The 22,525-nt window shown below is 40.5% G+C and overlaps 3 protein-coding genes across 9 annotated transcripts; 1 reads left to right on the top strand and 2 right to left on the bottom strand.

The window, feature by feature from the left end:
* Positions 1-180: 180 nt before the first annotated feature.
* Positions 181-12,488, bottom strand: Lig (ubiquitin-associated protein-like lingerer). Of its 6 annotated transcripts, none has more exons than XM_071794102.1 (15): positions 12,040-12,488; positions 10,322-10,520; positions 9,292-9,655; positions 8,824-9,081; positions 8,211-8,404; positions 7,875-8,129; positions 7,449-7,766; positions 6,922-7,356; positions 6,650-6,832; positions 6,359-6,566; positions 5,897-6,102; positions 4,682-4,852; positions 4,475-4,600; positions 4,106-4,381; positions 181-4,031 (listed from the first exon to the last, which is right to left on the bottom strand). In XM_071794102.1, exons 2-15 carry the CDS (start codon positions 10,451-10,453, stop codon positions 3,783-3,785), a joined length of 3,375 nt encoding a protein of 1,124 aa, XP_071650203.1. In that variant the 5' UTR covers positions 10,454-10,520; positions 12,040-12,488; the 3' UTR covers positions 181-3,782. The 6 variants fall into 6 exon arrangements, with proteins under 6 accessions (XP_071650203.1, XP_071650198.1, XP_071650202.1 ...); XM_071794097.1 differs by having other exon boundaries at positions 4,682-4,891; positions 12,040-12,487; XM_071794101.1 differs by having other exon boundaries at positions 4,682-4,891; positions 8,211-8,377; positions 12,040-12,487.
* Positions 12,489-13,348: 860 nt separating this feature from the next.
* LOC139821453 (tRNA (adenine(37)-N6)-methyltransferase) lies at positions 13,349-17,079 on the top strand. Its single transcript, XM_071792468.1, has 3 exons — positions 13,349-13,684; positions 13,940-14,263; positions 14,492-17,079. Exons 1-3 carry the CDS (start codon positions 13,578-13,580, stop codon positions 15,882-15,884), a joined length of 1,824 nt encoding a protein of 607 aa, XP_071648569.1. The 5' UTR covers positions 13,349-13,577; the 3' UTR covers positions 15,885-17,079.
* LOC139821452 (ribosome biogenesis protein BOP1 homolog) lies at positions 15,977-21,315 on the bottom strand. 2 transcript variants are annotated; one of them, XM_071792467.1, is made up of 9 exons: positions 20,889-21,304; positions 19,448-20,808; positions 18,532-19,302; positions 17,761-18,436; positions 17,405-17,614; positions 17,042-17,319; positions 16,866-16,965; positions 16,592-16,787; positions 15,977-16,514 (listed from the first exon to the last, which is right to left on the bottom strand). In XM_071792467.1, exons 2-9 carry the CDS (start codon positions 19,547-19,549, stop codon positions 16,361-16,363), a joined length of 2,487 nt encoding a protein of 828 aa, XP_071648568.1. In that variant the 5' UTR covers positions 19,550-20,808; positions 20,889-21,304; the 3' UTR covers positions 15,977-16,360. The 2 variants fall into 2 exon arrangements, with proteins under 2 accessions (XP_071648568.1, XP_071648567.1); XM_071792466.1 differs by having other exon boundaries at positions 16,592-16,965; positions 20,889-21,315.
* Between the last annotated feature and the right edge of the window lie 1,210 nt (positions 21,316-22,525).

Genomic DNA, 22,525 nt, shown 5'->3' with positions numbered 1-22,525 from the left:
AAGTTTTCAAAATAAGCAGACTGTTATTTCGCGGAAGGTATCGACTTTTAATAGCAATTTTTAAAGAAATGAAGAATTGTGGAGTAATAAGGAAGTTGCTTCAAGGAAATCGGGGAAACGGCGTTAAATGCTTGGGATCATAATACAAGCACTTGCACCACGGATATGTAAATCGTCAGACTTCTTTAATACATTTATTCTTATATATCCATATTTATACACAGTAGTAGCTATCATTATTATTATGAATCATATAATAGCAGTAGTTGAGTAATGCATATATCGTGCATTTCCCCCTCGCTCGGTTAATATTTGACAAAAATACAAAAATTATTAATGTATAATTATATGAGAACAAACGTGCTTAACTCCAAATCTCCTCCTCTCCCCTTTTCCCACCCTTCTCTCGTTCTCTTTTTTTTTATGTCGTTTTCAGTAACCCTCGCTTCCCCCGCTTACATTTTGCAACAATTACACTTAGTATACTTCTTTTGTCGCCCTAAATTGATTCGAGTATACACGATGAAGTCTGAAATCGACTATAAAACATACACTAAGACAATAAACGAAAATTTTTTACTTGATTCTCCCGGTCGTTTCATCAATCGTTCCTTCGTTGATGCCGGTCTGCGTGTACATTCGAACGCGTATTCTCTACTCGTTAATAAGTGGCTATTAGCAGTCCACGTACGCTGGACCACGGCGAAGACAATGTAGCCCGATTTTCTCTCTTTTTTTATTTTTCTCTTTCTTTCTCCCGAGAGTTCACTTGAGTACAGATTTACACTTTTCCCCGAAAAAAAGAAGGAAGCTAATCTACATTTGGTCTTCCGATCTTCTCAAAACGCATCCTACACATACCGCAATTTCTTTATGTATATATATTTATACGAGTTTATAAGTATTTATATATTTATATATGTATATATATGCAGTCGCTAACAAGAGTTTACTTACAACTATTTACTTCTCGCCTTTTTATATTAGCGGTAAAGCTTTGTCGACCGTCGGACTCGTCGGCCCGTTTTTTATGTTCGTGCTTAGAAGAAACATTATTCCTCACGTTTTTTTTTTATCGTACACGCAAGTCGTAACAATTCTCACAGCACCTTTGTGAAAAAACGCTTCACATTACATTTACTTCCTTCGTTCGGCGTATTTGCTTTCAGCTTGTTCTCGTTCTCTTTTTTTCTCTAACTCTCTCTCTCTCTCTTTCTCGCTCTCTCTCACTCTCTCACCGGAGGAATAATCTGCGATCATTCATTATTCACAATGCAAAAATGTAAAGTATATCTTCAAAATATGTGTTCCACTGTTGGTCAATATACGTGTATTATTTCGTTCCGATTAATATGTATATAGCTATACAGTACGCACAATCTCTAATCAGCACGAATAATGCAATATTAACGAATGTGTACACCAGACGGAATCGATAATGGCTTTCTTTCTTTCTCTTTTTTTTTTTTTATTACAATCTCACAATGAAAAAGATACAAATATCGCTGTTAATCACCGTTACTGCACATTACGTCGTTACTATATATGCTCATTCGTCTCGATAATCGGTCATGTTGAGTCTCGTCTTCATCTTAATCGTTCGCGATTTAAATCGAACGGATATTAGACCACGAGGAACGTGTACGATTGTAAGCTTGCAATGGAAAACATCACATGTCGTCTCTCTGTCTTTATCTCTCTGCGCGCACCACGTGCGAGCGTCGAGGCTGCGGCTACTTTTCGAAATCGTAAAAAAGCTGCAACTTTTGATTTGATAACGTCTCTGACGCCGCTCTTCCAAAAACTTTACGATAAACAATACAGATTTAAGGATTGCTAATCCGATGGAGATCGATTCTTCCCTCGAGAGGAATTATCCATTTCTTTCCTTTTACCACATCTAGAAATGCACTAGTATGCCAAATGATAATCCGTAACGTTTTTTAGATACCTATGTCGATAATTTCCAACGAATCTCTTGACAATAATCATATCGCTCATCTGCCGCAACAATGACATAATTCGAGAAACAAAATTTTCCAGAAAATGAGTTTAAAATGTCTTGAATCATAAAAAATATCGCGATTTTGATATAACTGATTGTAGAGGAATAAAGGTATTGTTAACTCTTCACTCAAAGATCCCAAGATTTCGTTCTTTTTTTGCAACCAACTAAAAAATGACAATTTTTTTTAATCATGTCGTTGTCGAGCGATATATATGATTTTAAACATAATTTTTGTCAATTAAATGACTTAAATTGCATCTGATTGCCGACCTAATTTAATGAACGAAACAACGAAAAATATAGCAAAATATTTTACATAAAAATATGCTAATTTGAAACGTGATATACTCTTGTAACTCATAATTGAGGATCTTCCGTTTACAGAATAAAACGTAAATCGCAATTGTTGTCAATCTTATGAAAAATAAAGGACCCACGTCGTTCTGCGAGTTCGGTCGAATGTGTGCGGATTTAGCAAGACAAAAGGTAAAGATAGGTACAAAAATAATAAAAGAGCAGAGCACTATTTTTACTACATATTTGTGGCATGTTTGATTTTTTTTTTTTTAAGCTACACTTAGAAATAATGCGAGTTGCATATATGGTTTCTCCATTTAACCGAGATTATATGCAATAATTTCAATATAATATGGAATAGACGTATGCGTATTAATAAGGAGTAATAAAAATCAATACTAATCACAAAGATGCGTAATGCGTTCAAACCAAATGTATGCGAGTGCAACGATTGTACTTTACACAAGGTCGCTGTGGACGAACCATACAAAAAAAAATAAAAACGCTACAAAACGCGATGATAATAATAAATTTATACAAGAGTACGTTTTTCTCGCGTACACCTTTATTTTCGCCCTTTTACGGAAATGGTTCTACGCTACCTCACAAAGATGCGCTTTTATTATTTATTAAGCCAAAGATGCTTACATACACGAGAAAAAGAAAAGAGAACAATATAAAGACACTATTATCACCCTATAATTACCAGTCAAATACAAATACATTCGAAATTGCACTGTAATGTACAAAGGGAGATCCGGTGCGAACCCGACGGATGTTATTCTTCTAGTTTCTTTTCCGGTGCATCATACGAGAAGGTCGCGAGACACTGGCTTCGTCGTATCGTATACGACGTTACCAGATGAACCTATCATGAATTATGTGACATGGTCGCGTCATAAAATTCACGAACGATACAGACGATAATCCGTCTTTCGCAATCCATCGCGTTACACAAACGCTACAATTTCATTTGGCACGAGTGCAATTCACAGTTAAAAGGAATATGCAAATTATCATAGGATTTGCACGTATACCACCGCATAATAAAAAGCAAGGAATTATTTTATTGTGATATCGCGCTCTACGCCAGTCTCTTGGAGAAGTTTGCGAGTGTGCTGAACTGAACAAATAAATTATAGATCAAGTACAAGTGAATGTACAGCGTACACAGGAATCGATTGTTCATTATCATTAGAAGGAAGCATTCCGGTCAATAATTGCATATACCTTTCAATTTTCAAAATTCACTCTCCGGATTGACTCGTGTTATTCTCGAAAAAAAAGTTGAAGTCTCTCGTCTACCATTTTTATGCGTCATTTTTAACTATTGACAATGTCAAAGTCTCTATATGTCACACCAACGTGTTTTCACAACGAAGGACGACTCGTTATTCTACTAGCAGGATGTTACGTTACTTCGTCCTTCCTCAGTGTCACGTTCAAAAGTTTGTCTTTTGTTTTTCTATTCTTTTTTTTAATTGCTACTGGCCCAATAATTAGGACTGTATCCAGGCTTCGCTTGAGCTTTGTTCTGCGAACTTGTGTTGGACCTTTGGTTGCCGCTGTTGCCGCCGTCCTGATGAAGCGGCTGGTGCAGCTGATGCGGTATAGTCGGGATGAATAAGTGCGGGGTGCCGTAACCACCGGGCAAGCCAGCGTTTTGACTGCCCGTAAGACCGAACGGTGGTGGCGTGGCCGAGTGGAAAGTCTGTTTTTCGTAAGACTAAAAGGACCGATTGAGCGTGTGAACATACGGGGTTTCTAACGACGATTATTTACAAGTATAGTGTTACTCACGTTCACTTTGCCAAGAGCGACGTGACTCTTGGCGTACATCGTGGCGCTGATATCTGTTGCGGAAGAGCCAGCGGTGTTGGTATTCCCCGTGGAAGTGCCGGTTTTGCCGGTTTGGGTTCCGGTGTAGCTGCTACCGGCGCCCTTGTATTCGCCGGACGGGCCAGCGGAGGCCAGCGCGTCGTAGCTCGCACCGGCGCCGTAACCAGAGCCATAGCTACCCGGCTTGGCGCTGTACGCACCGCTATTTGTCCCGGCGTTGCCGGCCGTTGCTATTTGCTATGATACAAATCGACTCGAACTTAGCTCCTGCCCGGCCATCTCGGGTGAAATCACAAACAGCGGAGTATCCGTTCGATGCGCAAAACTTACCGGATAAATGGCAGGAGTCCCATACTGAAAACCTCCCGGCATAATTCCGCTACCGTAAGTAAATGCGTACGCGTATCCCGGAGGAAGAGTAGGATTTATCATCGGTTGCTGATGTTGCGTGGCGGTCTGCAAATCCCATACGACTTTAAGTTTTTGCACATCGCGTATTTTTTTTTCAGCGACGACTCTAAGCTCGACGAGACTCACCTGCTGCGACATAGTGGAAGGAACTGGTGACGCGTTGCTGTCATTTCTAGCGAACCTGGCGTCGCTAATACTGGTATAGGCTCCCTGGACTCCTTGGACACCCTGTACGCCTTGCACGCCGGATAGAGCATCGCCTCTGCCACCACCGAGACTCGTAGCGGGACCGGTCGTCTGATAGCCCAAAGCCGCGTCATAGTAACCAGTAGTTGGCTGCACGTTAGTCAGGAAGGCCAAACACAAAACTACATGCATACACTGTGTACTCCAAATACAAGAGAAGGCTAACTAACGTCTAAGTCTCTACGCGTACCGAGCTGGGAGACAAGTAACATGCGGTTGCTTGGCAGTCTATTGCTATGTGTAAAAAGTATCAAGGTACTCTCAACCGACCGGAAACCATCATTCGCGATAGATCGAGCTACTAATCACGTGTACAATCGCAATACATACATACGAATACATTCGCTTCTCTCGCTATCGGCACGCTTCCCACATATTTAATATAATCAAAAATATCCGAAACAACAAGCTAAAGAGTAATAGTACAACCTCCATCAACCACTTATGTATATACCACATTGGAAATATGCATATTTTTCATATAATCTCAGATACGTAACATCATTCGTACACAATTAAGTCAAGACAAAGAAGGAAGTAAAGTAAGCCAAGATAGATCGGAGATCGAAACAATCTCGTAAAAGTGTATCAAACAAGTTCCAGGAATATTTTTTCCCAGTTCTCTTTACCATCGGTAAGACATGTTTGCACGAAGTAGTGTCGAAAAGCCGATCTGTCTTTACTAATGTAAATTGTTTTATAACGAAACGTCTTACTACAGAAATAAGAAAAGAGAAACAAGAACGAGTTTACGGTGTTGTCGTGAAGGCATCCATAGGAGTTTGAAACATTTCGAAAAGAATGATGGAATTACGAGCAGCTACCAAGCAATAAAGAAATTACCTCAGGAATTTTTATACCAGGTAATAATAATAATAACATAAAATGGAGTAAGCGCGCTTCGGAGCAGCATACACATTGTAATAAATTTCTCCTTATGTACGCGTTTGACTCGTATTATACACTTAATTAACATGACAAACTATTCTGTTTCAGCGTACGTTACCCCGAAGAAGCGTTACTCAGAGAGCAATGCATTTATATTTGAATAAATAGAGAAACGAATGAACTGATCGAGACCGAGAAGTGACTGACCATGTGTGGTATTCTTTGTTGCACGAGCTGTATGTCTTCGTAGCTGTACACGGGTTGCTGGAAAGCTGCGTATGGTACGCCCGCCTGGCCCATGATATATTGGTGGCTGAGCATCGGCGTCATACTTCCGGCCGCGCCGCCGCTCGTCATGTTGCCGGTACCACTGCTACCCGTCACTACTCCGCTCGATGTGCTTTTTGGAACAGCTGAAAAGAATACATATTTTCGTTAAAATGGATCATTCAATGCTGAAGCAATCATCTGTCAAGACCAGGTTCAACTCCCATCATTTCATATAGGAATTTTGAGTGAAAAAATATTCCCAAGTGTGATGGAAACAAGGATCAAAAAGCAAAATCAAATCCCAAGATAATACAGATAATGAATAATGGTACTCTGTTCGAAAAATCTACATACCAAGATTGCTGAACTTTTAATAGCACTTTCTGAATATCTACTAACCGTTGGAATTCGTCACTTTGGTCTGTGAGCTATTGACAGATGTCGAGGTGAGACCCAACGTTGGTGCACTGGTCGTCGCGAGGGAACTGTTCGATGTCGTTGCACTGCTATCGTACTGCGAATCCTTCGTCGCGGTGCTGTTCAATTTGTGATTGTGAGACGCAGCCTGCGGTTGACTGGCGTAACTGCCGTACGGATTTGCGTAAACCTATGAATGAAATTTTACACGTAAACCTATGTTGTTAAGCTGTGAAAACTATGCTAAAAGATACAGTAAGAATTTGCACTAACAGACTGCGCAGCACTCTGGTAACCGGAACTTTGCGTTATTGGAGATGTAAACGTCGTGACAGAAGACTGATACTGGGGCTGGTAAGCTTGATACCCCGCATTGCTGTTCGATACCGTGTTGGTGGCTTGCGCTGGATATTGCGATGTTGTAGCCGGTACATACCCGCTCGCGGACGGATAAACCTACCGAATAAAAATTGTTTTAGCTTCTGTAGAACTGTACTGGTATCTCTGGAATAGTTCTTGATGCCATTGATTCAAACAAGTTATACCTGACTGCTAGTGGTGGGTTGGTTGTAACCGGAAGTCGCGGACGCCGATGCGGAAGGAGAGGGTTGACTGAAGTTCGACGTGTTGGATTGCGGAAACGACGTCGACGAGTTATAACTCGCCTGCGAAACCGTTGCTGTCGCGGAGTAACTACTCGCGTTAGCACCTGACGCATTTTGGAAGCTAGACTGGGATTGGTTGTTAGTCGAATACGCATTGTAGGTGCTTGGCGTGCCACTCGACGGCTGGAAAGATGATTTCTGCGACGGCTGATAGGTCGTCGTACCACCGTACGTCGGCGCATTTCCAGGTGAGACTTGCGACGTGAAATCTTGCTTAGTTATATCCAAGCTTTGGCCACTACTGCTTCCACGAGTGAAACCTTGGGAACTAATCGTATGCTCGTTGGATGCTGGCAGAGTGTCGGTGCTCTGTAACTGAAAACGTCACATAATTATAATCTGATATATCGAAAGACATATATACGCTGCGTATAACTACGTAACGATTTGACAAAAGGAAAATCTACCATCTGCGAGCTAGCGTTGAAAGGTGTGGTGGAAGTCTGCGTAGTTTCGATGTCGAGTGAATTACTCGTATTGGCAGTGTTCGCAGTATTCGCACCGGAAGTCATGTCCACACCGGCGATCGTATTACTCGTGGAGTTATATTTTTCGTTCGCCGAACCGTCGAGGGAGCTCGAATCGCTACCAAATTCCAGCGCACCGAATTGTACGTCGAGAAAGCCGATTCCGCTGTTAACTGCGTCACCAGGCATTTCCACGGCACTCGATGGTATTTTTGACGGCGGAGGTACTCTTGGACGTTGTTTCGCTTGTCTCTGGGGCTGTAAACGCAAGCGTATATAAGCCAATTAAGATTTTAGGTAGTTTAACGCGAAAAGATTAACTGCAGAGAATTGATAATTCATTAAAATGTAGCAATATTGCAATACCTGACTGGACATAGATGACGAAAACGACGTTTGTGCAGCTGCTTTCAACTTCTCGCTCGTCTGTTGAGTAAGTTGCGTCAGATATTGAGTTTGTGCCGCTGTTAATACGCCACTAATAGCGCTGGGTTGTTGCGACAGTTGCATCGTCGGTAAGCCCAATACTTGCTGCTGTTGTTGCTGTTGGGCTTGCTGTTGCTGAGGTTGTATTAAACTCTGCTGCTGCATCGTAGATATGTCCGACAATTTTGGTAGTTCCTACAAATCATATAAAAAAGAAGGATCGTTAGAATATGGAAAAGAACATATATCTAGAAGTGTTTGTTGATAAAATTTTACCTCCTGCTGAAGCAGCGACAGGTTAACCCCCTGACCCGATTGCGTGGATGACATTTCCTGAGGCTTTTGTTCTTCTAGAACAGCCGGAGGTTCGAGGATATTCGTGCTCGGTGTGAAGACTTTCGTGTCTGCCAAAGATCCCGTGTACTCCTCGTTATCCCAGTCTTCTGTAGAGTCCAAATTATTCCAAGCATCTATATACAGTTTATCATATAGATATAATATTTTGATATATTATATCCAATACATATATACATACACTTGTGTATGTATTTGTATATATAATATATTCAATTATAACATTATAACTTTACGTGTGTAAAATTTAAAAAGTCTCTTTTTTAATCTTATACACTTTACGCGTCAAAAAGTCATAATTAAAAAGTAAATTTCTTATGCTCATTTCTACCAATGTAGATTAACTTTAATCTCAATTTAACTTACTTTCTATCTTTTTCTAACTCTTAGAACTAGAAAAAGATGACGGGTAAGTTAAACTAAGATTAAAATTTAGCGTCGATGGAAATGGACATTAGAGAAATAATTTGTTGATAATGTAATCACGGTTTAGTGGAAGAAAAATTTCGAGAATCGAACATAGATTAAAACTTACCCATTTTTGGTTCTTGAATACTTTGTTGCTGTTCCTCGCTGCCTGTCCAGGTTTCAATGGGACGATTAAAACCATGAGAAGTAGAGGTAGACGATGGATCGTTGCGGTTCGCGAATGTCCTTGGACCAAGACCTCGACCACCGCTGCGACATCCGCGACCTGATCTTCCGGATCCACCCCTGCCTCTTCTGCTGTAGCTGCCATCGCGCATGCCGTCTTCCATATTCCTCTCATTTTCTTTGTTTTCTCGTCCGCGCCCTAGCCAAGCAATTTTACAAAAATTACAATTAATAAAATAACAAAGTAAGAATCTTTGTTGTATATGTTCTTGCTATAAATTGTAAAAAAAGACGACGAGAAAAAAAAGATTATCTTATGTTTACGTATATGTCCGTATACATCTATTCCTATGTGGTTCAAACAATAATAAAATTGAAGAATTCAATTTAAAAAATAGATTAAACTAACATCCACGATTGTCATGATTAGCGCGGCCGCGCATACGCGGAGGGCCGCCGCCACGTTGGTTACGTCGTTCTTCCCAATCGCCATTGTCGTCCTGGCCACCCGACTGATCTGTAGTCTGCTTGGAACCGCTGGGCTGACGAGGCTTCTTCTTTTTAACCTCCCATTCTGTTTTCACTCCTTCCAGAAGATCGTTAACAGCCCGATCCAAGTCTCCGTCATTATCATGGAGAGCCATGACTACCTCGTCCTCCGAACGCCGGGTCATATCCATGACCTGTTTAATGCGTTCCTTCATGATGGGATCCTCACCTCCTGCCATTCTGGTATCGATGATCTGCGCGTTGCGCATTTGATTTGTGTTTTGCTATATAACAATCGTTACAAAACAGTTTTCTTTAGAATGTTTAATATTACAAATGATGTAATATATACATGTATTTTATTCATCCCTTATTTCTTTAGAATGTTTAATATTACAAATGTTGTAATATATATGTATTTTATTCATCTTTTATTTATTATCTGTTTATTATTTTTACTCACAAATAAAATAAATATTTTGTTACAAATAAAGTGATCTTTTATAAGTTAAAAATACATATTTATTTATAAGAGTACAATATTTGTGTGTGTGCTTTTATAGATTTTTATTTTAGATTATAACAATGTAACAAGATGGCGTGATTCTGTGTGGGAGCAATTGACTCATAATCAATAAGTCTCAGGATTTGTTCCTATAATTTTCTATTGCTGACCTAGTGTGCACTCTCTGTACTTAAAGTGAAATAGGTATATGTTTGCAATTTGGCGAAAGCGAAAATGGAAGTTCTGGTGCGGTCCAGTGCAGCAATAAAAAACAAACCTTCTCAGATTCAATTCCTTTTCATATGCTTTGCTTTACAAAAGATTAATTATAGCTAAAATTTTGAATGAAAGAATATGTGTCATTGCAATATGAGACTGTAACCCGTTTCAGAAACGATAAGCCAATAAGTACACAATATATACACAAAGTTTATTTTTTACCAACCTGGGCCTTGTCATGCTTGGTCGAATCTGATGATTTACTTTGATGATGATCTGATTTGCCGTGTTGTTGTGATTTATTTTTATTGGTGCCTCTCCCACCAGAGGACACCAAGGATTTGTTGCTTGAACTCATTGCCAACTAAAATCCCACGCACCTAAGCACGCACCGTATTACACTATGTACACTCCCTATTTACAGTCTGAAACAGAATGCATCCGTTATTATATATTTGCATGAACGTTACCCATGATTCCATTACAATAATGTTGTGTAAATCGTGTACGACGCATACAAAGACGAGCTATACGTTGAGAACTGAATATACGTCTAACATCTTGCTGTGCAAGGCAATTACTGTAACTCCTGGGAGCAAACAGTTCCAAAAATTGAATTACATTCTCAAACGTTCCAAAAATAGCCCTTTGAGGCCTCCTTATCTCGCTCCCTATCCCTCCTTATCCCGATATCAGCTACTTCCGTATTTTCTTTACTATTATCCTGCGACTCCAATCACTCGGTCCCTACATAAGCCACGTGTCACAGTTCTTATATGTAAAATCTGTACATACACAAGAGTTAGTTTCTCTTTAAGCTTGTGAATCAATCGGATACAAGTTCAAAACGAAAATATCTTTATCACTGGCATATTTAAAGGCAAGCAACAATAAACAAACCCATTATTTACAATCCGAACCTGCGTCAAATTAAAATTACGCACAATACCGCCAGTGAGGTCTCGCCACGCGGTACAACTAGACCTAAAGATCCTTATCTTTGTGGACAGAAATAAGTTTGTAAAAAATACCTACGAGAAAGCCGCCAGGTTAGGAGCGTCCGATAACGATAGACGGAAAACGCGAGATCCGCCACGAGGAAGATGACGAAAGTTGAACGGAATGTTAACGCTTATCGCGTCGGCGGCACTCAGAGCGATGGGGAGAGCGAGCCACGTCCGCTCCGACGACGACGACGGCGGCGGCGGCAATGAGCGCGTGAACGTCCTCGCGAGCGTCGCCGCGTCGAGACGTTCACGTGCTTCGGCGACGCGACCGCGTCAGAACGCCCAAAACGACGGGGGGGATCGGCTCGGCGGGAAACACACCGCGAGAGACCGCGCGTCGGTCGCGGAAACTCCTCCGTCCGGACTGATCCTCGCGTCTCGTCGCGCGGCTGATCCTCGCGTCTCGATCCGGGGAGGGATTGAAGATAAGAAATGGAAAAAAAGGATAACACAACCCGGTCGGACGCGTCGTCGACCGCTCGCGCTCGCACGCCGCTGCACGCCACGAAGAGTCCGTGCGTGGAAATGGAACGAGAGAGACGACGAGAGGCAGAGAGAGGAGAGAGAAAGAGAGAGAGAGGGGGGAGGGAAGGAGGGAGAGCGCGAGGAAGAGCAAGGAGAGGCGGCGCACGGAGACGAGGAGGAAAAGCACAAAGCAGGCTCACGACCGAGGAACGACGGCACGGCTAGGCGAGGGTCGGACACTCGGCGAACGGCGCGCGATGCCGATTAACTCTCACGGACGCGAGGATAACACTTTTTCAGCGGGCCATGTGCACGGCGGACGCCATTTCTGCTGTGCGCGAGGAAGGCTTGTCAACCATCGCCGCGGCGGTGCATCAATGGATCCCGAACGGGCCTCGGAATGGCCGAGGGTGTGAGAGGGAGAGAGAGAGAGAGAGAAAGATAGAGGTGAATTCTTTGCGTGTTAACTCACGGCTGTCGTGGGCGTCGTGCGGGGCGGGCCTCGGCGGGCGCGACGGCAAGCGGAAGCGTGCGGGATTCACGGCACCCTCGGCACCTCGGCGCTCGGGGCCGCGGCGCGCGAAATACCACGGGAAAAACAACGGGCACACCGCGGCGTTCGGTATTCGTACCTGGGTTAGTGCGCTCTCAAAACGCAGCTCGGTCACGTGACCGCGGGGCCCCCCTTCCCTGATGCACCACCAGGGCACCCTGCTAGTACTGCTAGTGCCTAACAGCGCAGCCAGCCAGCCAGCACCGCTACCCTCCGCTCTTTATCGGGGATCGGGGGGGTTCTCTCCCGTCCCGTGCGCGTATGTATTTATCCCGTATCCGTGTATTTGTACGGGTCAGGCTGGCAATCGAAGCAAACCCCGAACGCGAGACGCGGCCACGTTTCACCGCCTGCTGTGTTTGCGGCAGGCCTGCGCGGCGATGTACCGGAAGTACCGGTGTCTAGTCGCGCGTATGGCTGATTTTCTCTTCCTATTGGCGTTGACGAAATATGATGGAACCAATAAGATTCTCCAATGGGCGCGTTCAGCAGACACAACTGTTGAGTTCGTCTTATCAACACTCTGCATTGCGTGGTTGGTTCTAAAAGTAAGAGCCAATCACGTTCGACCGCTACTGAGCAGCTTGGTTTGCTGAACGCGACCAATGTCTCTCTGTGCTCTTTAAAGAGAATTCTCTTCCACTCGATGAATTGCACCACACTGCAAAATTCTAAAAAAAGCTGGATGCGCCAATGCTAGGCGATAGCGATAGTGTCAAGATAAACCTAAATACATATATAGAAACATAATTTATTAAACATTAATTTATTAAAATTAAAGAGCCTCGCACACAAAATTGCATAGGCTGCATATGCATAGCATACGACCGCTAAACCAATGAGCATCTTACGTAAATTAATATAGCGACTTTATGCTGGATGCTCATTGGTTTAGCGGTCTTAAGCTATATCCACACACACTTGCATAGGTGCATAACCATATGCATAACGAAACGGATTGGTCTATTTCCTTATGCACATGTATATGGACCAATCAATTCTCTTATGCTTACGTAATATGCGTTGTGCAAGTTTGCTGGATAGACTTTTATGCTTCGCTTATGTTAAGCTATGCATTTTGTGTGCGATGGGCTTAAGGGCCCGGACACACACTTCTGCACAACGCATAATGCGTAAGCATAAGAAAATTGATTGGTCCATACACATGTGCATAAGGAAATAGACCAATCAATTATCTTATGCTTACGTCGTATGCGTTGTGCAGAAGTGTGTGCTCCCCGCTTTTTACGTCCATGGGAGCAACCGGAGCAACGATGCTGCGCTCCGCCTTCGCGTATCCGGAAGTTGCGTCCTGATGGAACTTCCGGCGTCTCTGGAGCAACACTGGGTGTCACGGAGTTCGGGCCCCTCACGGACAGGTCCTCCGCGCAGGGGTTATCCGTGTCCGGTCATTACGGAGCACCTGTCATCACGGAAAGGACGAGAGTAGCGTGTAAATGCGAGCGACAACGAACATGGACCTGACTTGCCAGAATTCTAGCATAAGCGTTGATTATTTGCTCGGTCAATTGAATACAGCTAGACAAGAGATTAATAATCTGAGGTATTTTAATAAAAATTTTCCTTATTGTACCATGTAACGTCAAAATTTTTCTTTTCTTTTTTTTTATATTAACGATACATGTGCACATTTGTATTCATATAATCGCACATTTCGCATTTAATATGAAATACTTTTGCTAATTACGAGATAACTTGATAAAGAAGTAAAACTGAAATTCGACAATTCCCTGCCTCATTTGTATTTATTACTAACAAAAGAAAACTTTGTAAATAATGGTTTAATTTAATATTACAGACAGCAAGTGAAAAGCCTTAAGTATATACTTGATAAAGATGTTGATAATATCAAACGCCTGTTGGAATTACAAAAACGTGGGGAAACCCTTCCGCAGTCCAAACTAATATCTTCGGAAGAAGCGAAGCCCGGCACGAGTAAAGATCAAGATACTCTTAAATTGAAACCCATCGGCGTCATTTCCACTTGGTTTCCCAATAAAAGAGCAACTCCGAGACAACCTGGCGTATGCGGGAGAGTACCGGGGAAGCTGACGCTTTACAATTCTGTATTTACAAATCCGGATCATGCCTTACAGGGCTTGCAGGACTTTTCCCATATGTGGTAAGGCATTGGTTCTTTTAGGGCCGCCGGTTGTTCCAACCTGTTGGTAAGCTAACTAATAGTTAAATCATATGTCTATCTTTGTCCAATGTAAAGGATAAAACAAAGACATGTATATGATTTAACTATTAGGTAGTTTACCAAGAAGTTGAAACAACCGGCCCTTAAAGTAATAACTTTGATGTTCCTGATAAAATAATTAACGTTCTGTTTTTCCCTTCCAAATAGGATTTTATTTCACTTTCATAGAAACGACTCGACCCACACCCGTGCGAAGGTGGCACCACCGAGATTAAATGGCATGAGAACAGGCGTATTTTCTACACGCTCTCCGCATCGACCGTGCCCCATTGGCCTTAGCCTGGTTAAGATACTAAAAATTGAAAATTATACGATTTATTTCGAAGGGGTTGACATGGTCAATCAAACTCCCGTTCTAGATATAAAGCCATATATACCACAGTACGACAGTCCATTACATATCGAAAAACTAGGCAATAGGCTGAGAGAGAACAACGTGAATGCCTCGGACGCATTTCACAATGCGGAAGAAACCTTCAACTTGAGTGAAGGCCAATCGGTTGACTCTTTTAATAACGACACGGACATCAACAACGACGAACAGACTGAGCTTGATATTTCTAGAGACGAGGAAATAGCCTTGAGACTCCAAGTAGAAGAATTTCAAGCTTATCCGAATCTCAATGGTTACGATATTGCTAGACAACAATCTTCCCAATCGACAGAAGCTCATGCTAATACTTCGTTACAAAATGACATCAACGTGGACGTACACAGAGAAGCATACTTTATACGAAATAGAACACCCGACACGAGACCAAGCTTGGATTCTTCTAACGAGCATAATGCAACGTTAATAGTTGAATCGCAAACAGACTCCATTAGAGATTTAAATAGTAGATTACACAGAATAGATATAAGTAATTCCGGTAATGCAGATTCAACGCGTACGGAAAGTGATAACGACAATGAGATTAATTACACCGAAAATCAGACGTTACGTAATTCTAGATTATTAGACGGAGCGGATGGACCAAGCACGGTATGCGGTACCGATATAGATTTAGTCAATCGTCATGTGTTGCACGCCAGAGTCGATAATTCTCCCGTAAGAATGGGAATACGCGAAGCGCCCGATGGAGAGGAGGGACTCGAGTCCCAAACTTTAACGCCATCGCGCACCTTGCCAGATATTCACGCTGCAACAGATGTATCGTCTGGGTCGATGAATGCAGCGACGGAGAGTAACTTTTCCGAGATAAGAGTACCAGACTGGATCGCGCAGCCTCGCACAGCAACGTTGTCCGTGATCTTCAACGAACGCGCCTTGATGCAATTAAACGAGATTTTAGATGACAAGGTTGACGAGCAAAAACAAGCTATAGAAAATGTACTGAGGGAAGATCCTAGGTCGGTGTATTTAAGACAGAGATGGGGAGGTAATCAATTCTATACCTTTTTGATACACGACCTGCACATCACGTGCCGATTCGACGATAGCCGAGGTATCGTCACTGTATTCCAAGTTCGACATGCGGGTCGCACCTGCGATTGCGGCGAGCCCGAATGGCAATGCTTGGGACACTCTCCTCTATCTTAATATGTTATATTAATGGACTTGAAAAGAAAAGAATATAAATATATTAGGAAAGAGAAAGGAGAGAAAAGTAAAATTCCATCACTGTATCGCGATTTAGTATATAAAATAGCGCAATTGTTATTTATTTACGTTTATGTTTTTAAGTAGACATGTTTTACTCTTGTAAAATTAAACATCTTTTTGTAACAGTTATTCAGCTGATTAGGGCATTTATTATAAAATGAAAGTAACTTAATGAAACATCTCATATATATATAAGTATAACTTCAGTGCAAGTGTACGAGTTCCTATATTTTGTTATGTGCGAATTTATGTCATTTATATTAAAAGGAATTTATATACGAAGTAAAAAAAAAATAGATAACATGTATTTTATGTACCTATATTACATCAAATTGGGGCAAAATGTAATAGAACAATTTTTTTTCTTACGACGGCAATACCTATAGATGTTCCAAACATCTGTATGTACTTATTTATGTGTACATTCGTATAGTGAAGTCTGCGCCAGCGGAAAAGACCCACGGTTCAATAGGATGAAACATGACGTCCAAAATGCCAAAATCATTATATGACTCGTGATTACACAATCTTTTCAGTGGTACAATTAACGGATTTTGTAGAAGATCACTGAAAAAGAAAATACAACCGTCATGCATCATATGTATTAAAATCAGATATGCGACAAGTATGCGGAGATATCTTACTTGTACACCATTCCATGAGACACAATTAGCGCCCTATCATCGGCTCCAGAAGCAAATAGAGGATAACGTTTGTGGAATGCTACAGCGCGTACGCCAGTCCCGTGTAATCGCAATGTTTGATAAGGTTCTTTACTGAAATCTAAATCGAACCAAAGCATTTTGCGATCGTATGTTCCTACTAAAACGTTATCACCACCTAAAAAAAAAAGAAAAAAAATTTTACAGCGATTATGATATGAACATATATAATTCGTAATAAAACGTAATAGCTTACCTGGATGAATGTCCATTGTTGATATCCATTGTGAATTAGATAATAATTTTTTAACCATTACCTGCTGTACAAGATCGTATATTCTCACGTTCCTTTGCGTCTGAAAAGGGTAACGTAATCCACATAAAAATTGAAATATTTATATCATTGTGTATCTCTCGATCGTTAATACTTACCGCAACAAATAAATATGGTCTAATCGGATGAAACAGCACGCATTGTATTAATCCTTTTGATTTATTAAAAGGTAATTGAGATCTTCGCTTCGATAGTTGATTTATCAAAACTGATCTATTCTGACCATCTGGCATGACGGTAGCGAAATAATCTCCTTTTCCATGCCACGTTACTTGCTTCACGATTTTAAAATGATTTAGAATTATCCTAATTCCATTGTTCCAGTTTTCACCTTCCGCTTGCTCCCACTGTACTGCATTTTGTACCCTGTCGCTCACTAATAAATAAATAAAGTACGTCAGTCATATTTGGAAATTTTCGTAATAGTTCATAAACAATTCAATAATTCAATTAATAAGCACCTATTATTTCGCTCTGTGGTATTATCTCCAGAAGTTCATCGGTTTTGCTGGTAATAACGTTATCTCCAACTCCAGGATTGATTAAAAGCACTTTTTTATCAGCTGCAACGGCTATCAACGACATAGCTTGGTTCGGACGCCAAGCAACACTTCGTATGACGCCACCGCAAGGCACTGTTTTCAAGCACCTGCCTGTACTCACTTCCCATACTGTTGAAGTAATAAAATTTACAATTTTAATTATACAATTAATAATACAACTTATTCTACGTACAAAGTGAAATTTATAATCGTGTAATATATAATAAATTAATGATTAATATGTGCAAATATATATAATGCTCTAGATAACTTACTTTTCAATGACATATCGTCTCCACCGGACGCAATAAACTGTCCCTCTGGTTCCGCAGTAATACTTCTGACCATATCTGTATGTCCTTTATACACCATAAACATTGTTGTTGGGAATGGCTGCAAGTCCTTCGGACTGGGCAGTTGCGGAACCAAGGCCTCAGGCTCTATTGTTAATCTCATCTTTAACGATCTGGAGCACAGATACAGATCTAAACACCTCTGAAATCTTTCTTTGATATATCTTGGATATGCAGGTACTTCTCGCAGGGAACCGAATTTCTCCGGTATAAAATGTAACTTCCTCTTCCACGGAGTTGCCTTCAATTTGTTCCATTCTTTAAGTTCTTTATTATCAAACAGGTATTCCGGCGGAGGATTGTAGCTTTCCGCGTGGCCAGGTAAATGTCTCTTTGGCGCTGGGATATGTTTATGGATTCTACGCATTTCCTCTGCCTGATCGTCGGACTGCCACAGCATGTAGAACTGCGGCCCTTGATTCTTCTCTCTTTCTTTTTGCATTTCTGTGGTCGATTTGATCCAACCCATCTTGAGAGCGTGCACCAACTTGGATACTTTTCTAGCCTCGTTCTTAGACGGTAAGAAAGAACGTTTGTGCTCCGGGAATTTACGAAGTGGCGTTTTCATTACTTCAGAAGTGAACCAATCCACCCATGGCTACGATTTACAAACACACAAGAGCAGTTAAAACAATTATTCTTATACAGCACATTAAATAATCGTCAAACTAAATTGTTATAAATCCAACTTACCGCGTATTCGTCGAACTGAGTATCGGGAACTTTCTGCTTTTGAATTCTTACAATCAAATCTATATCTGCCTCGCTCAGTACGACATCCTGGCCGGTTTGAGGGTCTTTTATAGTTCTCCAAAAGTCAGGATCCTCCATTCTCTTCAAAAAGTTATCCAATTCATCGCCCTTTTCGGGCTTAGGAATTTTCTTGCCTTCCCAATCATATCCGAGATGATCATATTCGTCGTACCACTTCAACGGTACATTCCCAATTGTGTTACGAATATCTTCCTCATCAGAGCTGTCATATGCGTACTCATTCTCGTCACTTGCATTGTTAGATATAGTTTTAATCTCTTGTTTATTTGCATCGTCTTTGTGTATCTTATCAAAACCCCTGCGATTTTTATCGTTTTTTAATTTATCTACTTGTGTAATTTCTCTCGATGTTGACGTCTTGCCTCTGGCTATCAGAGATTCTTTGCTCTTACTTTTATTCTTTAATTCGTCATCTTTCGGCTTGGTCGGCGACTCTTCTTGCGCTTCCTCTTCATAACTGCTTTCCGACCCAGTATCTTCCGAATCATCGTCCTCCTCATCCGAATTGTAGTCCTCCTCATCTGAATTATCGTCATCCTCATCTGAATCGTCATTATTTTCATCCGAATCAAATATAACCGCATCTTTTTCTACTTCTTCATCCGAAGATATGACTGCATCCTCTTCTACCTCTTCATCCGTAGCGTCTTCGTCAACATTAATTTGAGCCGCTATCAAATCTTCAGAGTTCTAAGTTGAGACAACATATTTAATACGTTTCAATATAGTTACAATATGTTATATATGGTAATAAATAGATTTTTATTTTTGAATTATATGTAAAACAACGAACAAGAATACATAGAAATATGTAGCAACAGCAAATAGTCAATACCTCCGCGTTATCTGGAAGACGTGTATCCTTTCCATTTTCGCCTTTATTTCCTCCTAATTTCGGATTAACATATTTCCTTTTCGATACTTTTTTCTGCCCCATTTTTTCTTCAATTATAAAATAAAAATCGCTTTTCTTTGGAGCTTCCCTCGTGTGAATAAAAATAAAATTTGTCCGCCGTAGGAGGTTAGGTACAAGTCACGTGCGATCGGTAAGATCCATGGCACAGGAAGAGTCGAAGAGTGCGCAGAGAGAGATGCCTGGTTAAGGCCCGGTTCACAACGCGACTGACGCGAGTCACTCGAAGTGGTGGGGACACGAATACGAAAATTAAATAAACGCGCTTATTAACGCTTCGGAAAGAAAAATAAAACTATATAACGCACATAAACAATCAAACTCAAAGACAAGAAATAAAAAACTGTCTAATGTATATCGCACTCTTATAACTCAAAAAAAGAGAGAGAGATGCCCGATAAGGCCCGGTTCACAACGCGACTGACGCGAGTCACTCGAAGTGGTGGGGACACGAATACGAAAATTAAACACACACGCGCTTATAACGCTTCGGAAAGAAAAATAAAACTGTATAACGCACATAAACAATCGAACTCAAAGAAAAGAAATAAAAAACTGTATAATGTATATTGCACTCTTATAACTAAAAAAAAAAAAGAAATAAAATAAAACATATAATGATTTGATGACATTAAATGATATCGCACTTATTCGTCGCTCGAAGTTGCATCTGCACTTGCTGAACTTGGTGGAAAGGAAAGACGGGAAAGATTTTGAAAGTCCTCAGGGAATTGCTGAACCATTTCGAGTATGTTTTGTGCAGATTCGAGTGGGATATTGTAGGTAGTGGCCCATTCACGCATTTCATCCCATAGCTTAGACACGACACGATCGTATTCGATTTGCATGTCTCCGCTCGATTCACTCGTTCGTGTGTCACGTTTTTCTAAATTTTTCTTATGCTTTTTGTCTTCTGCATGGCGCTCGACTTGTGACAAACCACCGGCAATAATTTTATCACAGGCCGTACAAGAAAATGAATTTTCATCATGCTGTACCTCGCGTAGCCACGGCTTGTACTGCTCGATCTCTAACCATTGCGGACAAAATCTTTTGCTTTCCTTCTCAATATTTATTACATGAAGCGCAGATTCCTCGTGTTTTGTTAAATCTGACATCGAGTCGCACGGGAAATCTTGTTTGCATACGATACAGCGGAAGAGGCTATCGTCCAAGGGCACTTTTTGCAGCCAATCAAAAGTATGTGCGTCATGAAGCCTGCGAGCTTCTTCAAAACTTTGCTTCAGTTTCTTTATTGGATTACTCGTTTCCATATTAAAAATCTACAAAAACGAAGATATGAAGCGACTGTGCGATAAACAAATTAATTAAACTTAACTAAACAGATTGAAAACAGAAATACCTGAATATAAATTATACTCTTTCGTTATAGTCTTCACGACACGAAGATTCTTCTCACCAAGAACCAAGAACACAATTGAAACTGTCCTGTCGCAAATCAACTTACAGTATCAACACTATCAACTGTATCAAGTATCAACACTTATCAACGTTCGACGGAGGGTCGGACACGAAACAATTGAGCATAAAGCAGCGCTGCCAGATTGCTGACGATCCGTGATCCGTGGACTATGTAGACTATGTGGAGGGGACGGCTCCCGTGCTGCACACAAATGCGTACCGTGTATGCATATAAACCGAGAGTGTCACACGTGCATACATATATACATACACGGCACGCGACCATCCCCTCAGAATAAAAAAAGAAGGAGAAAACCGAAGAAGACAACAAACAGATATGTTTTGACGAGCTAGATTCGATCGAGCTAAGCACAACTAGGATTGCCTCCCTCCCCCCTCCCCCACCCCAAGCAAAGCACAAAAAGACGTCACATTCGTCAAAAAGGCTGCGATCCACAAATGCTTTGAAACATTCTTTTTTTCTTTTCTTTTAATGAAGAAAGAAGAAGAAAAACGCTTCAGAGCATTTGCAGCATCAAATGGATTGCAGCAAAGTCAAGTAAAAAATATAAAAAATCAAAGTATACATGTGGAATATTATATATATATATAATATTTTACTTTTTCCTCTGATAAACTATAAGTTTGATCATTTCATAATGAATCTTTATTTTTTAGTGGAATAAGCTACAGGGAAAACCACTAAAAAAAAGACGTCAACAATAGTGTATCTCATGGGAAATCTATTTGTTAATTATATATGTATTATACATATAATTATAATATAAATAGACACAAGAAATATCTCCACTCAAAAATAAATAAAACTTACATTTTACTTTTATTAACGTTCAGTAATTAAATAAATTAAAAAATTTAAATTTAAGAAAAAAATAATAAATGAAAAATAATGTATTTTATTAACTTTATTAATGTTAAATTTATATTAAATTTCACATTTATTTGCAATAAATCGTCATTGAAACGTGAAGCTTTCTACAGTGAATAATAAATAATTAATAAAATAAATTTATTGAAGAAGCAGGTACACTAATTGTGAATTCAAATACTCATTCTTTAATTCTTCGCGTTGACAATAATGGCCGCGTTCAGCAAACACAACTGTTGAGTTCGTCTTATCAACCATCTGCGTTGATTGGTTGGTTCTAAAAGTAAGAGCCAATCACGTTCGACTGCTACTGAGCGGCTTGGTCTGCTGAACGCGCCCGCCTAATGAATTTTGGAACACAGCCCATATGAAAAAATTTATTTCAAATCTGATTGGCTGCACTACTAGAGAATTCGATCATTGAATTATTCTACACTGGCGTAAAAGGCTACTTTACATGAAATAATTTTAATTATGAAAACGCACAAAATTTAAATTTACAAAAATTTAAAAAAAGTTTAGAGTTAAAAAAGAAACAAGTCAAATTTTCTACGCAATATTTTTTCTATTATAATATTTGAGACTTATACGTTGTAAAAAAACTTTGTTTTATAATATTTTGTAACAGCATACTTACATTTATATCTTAAGCGTATTATTTAACGTTTTTTTTTTATTCATAATAATCG

The sequence above is a fragment of the Temnothorax longispinosus genome, chromosome 11 (genome assembly GCF_030848805.1).
Source record: "Temnothorax longispinosus isolate EJ_2023e chromosome 11, Tlon_JGU_v1, whole genome shotgun sequence".
NCBI classification, from domain to species: domain Eukaryota; kingdom Metazoa; phylum Arthropoda; class Insecta; order Hymenoptera; family Formicidae; genus Temnothorax; species Temnothorax longispinosus.
The sequence above is the reverse complement of the archived record's forward strand: the minus strand, read 5'-3'. Positions and strand labels throughout refer to the sequence as shown.

What these genes read in the sequence shown, in the direction of transcription:
- Lig (XM_071794097.1), bottom strand. Translation starts at nt 10,453, where the DNA reads ATGAGTTCAAGCAACAAATCCTTGGTGTCCTCTGGTGGGAGAGGCACC. An exon ending in AACAAAGAATACCACACATG is followed by an intron (nt 4,892 to 5,896) that starts GTCAGTCACTTC and finishes ACTAACGTGCAG; the next exon opens with CCAACTACTGGTTACTATGA. An exon ending in GGACTCCTGCCATTTATCCG is followed by an intron (nt 4,382 to 4,474) that starts GTAAGTTTTGCG and finishes TTTGTATCATAG; the next exon opens with CAAATAGCAACGGCCGGCAA.
- LOC139821453 (XM_071792468.1), top strand. Translation starts at nt 13,578, where the DNA reads ATGCGAGCGACAACGAACATGGACCTGACTTGCCAGAATTCTAGCATA. An exon ending in CAAGAGATTAATAATCTGAG is followed by an intron (nt 13,685 to 13,939) that starts GTATTTTAATAA and finishes TTAATATTACAG; the next exon opens with ACAGCAAGTGAAAAGCCTTA. An exon ending in CAGGACTTTTCCCATATGTG is followed by an intron (nt 14,264 to 14,491) that starts GTAAGGCATTGG and finishes CCTTCCAAATAG; the next exon opens with GATTTTATTTCACTTTCATA.
- LOC139821452 (XM_071792466.1), bottom strand. Translation starts at nt 19,549, where the DNA reads ATGGGGCAGAAAAAAGTATCGAAAAGGAAATATGTTAATCCGAAATTA. An exon ending in GTCTTCCAGATAACGCGGAG is followed by an intron (nt 19,303 to 19,447) that starts GTATTGACTATT and finishes GTCTCAACTTAG; the next exon opens with AACTCTGAAGATTTGATAGC. An exon ending in CTCAGTTCGACGAATACGCG is followed by an intron (nt 18,437 to 18,531) that starts GTAAGTTGGATT and finishes TGTAAATCGTAG; the next exon opens with CCATGGGTGGATTGGTTCAC.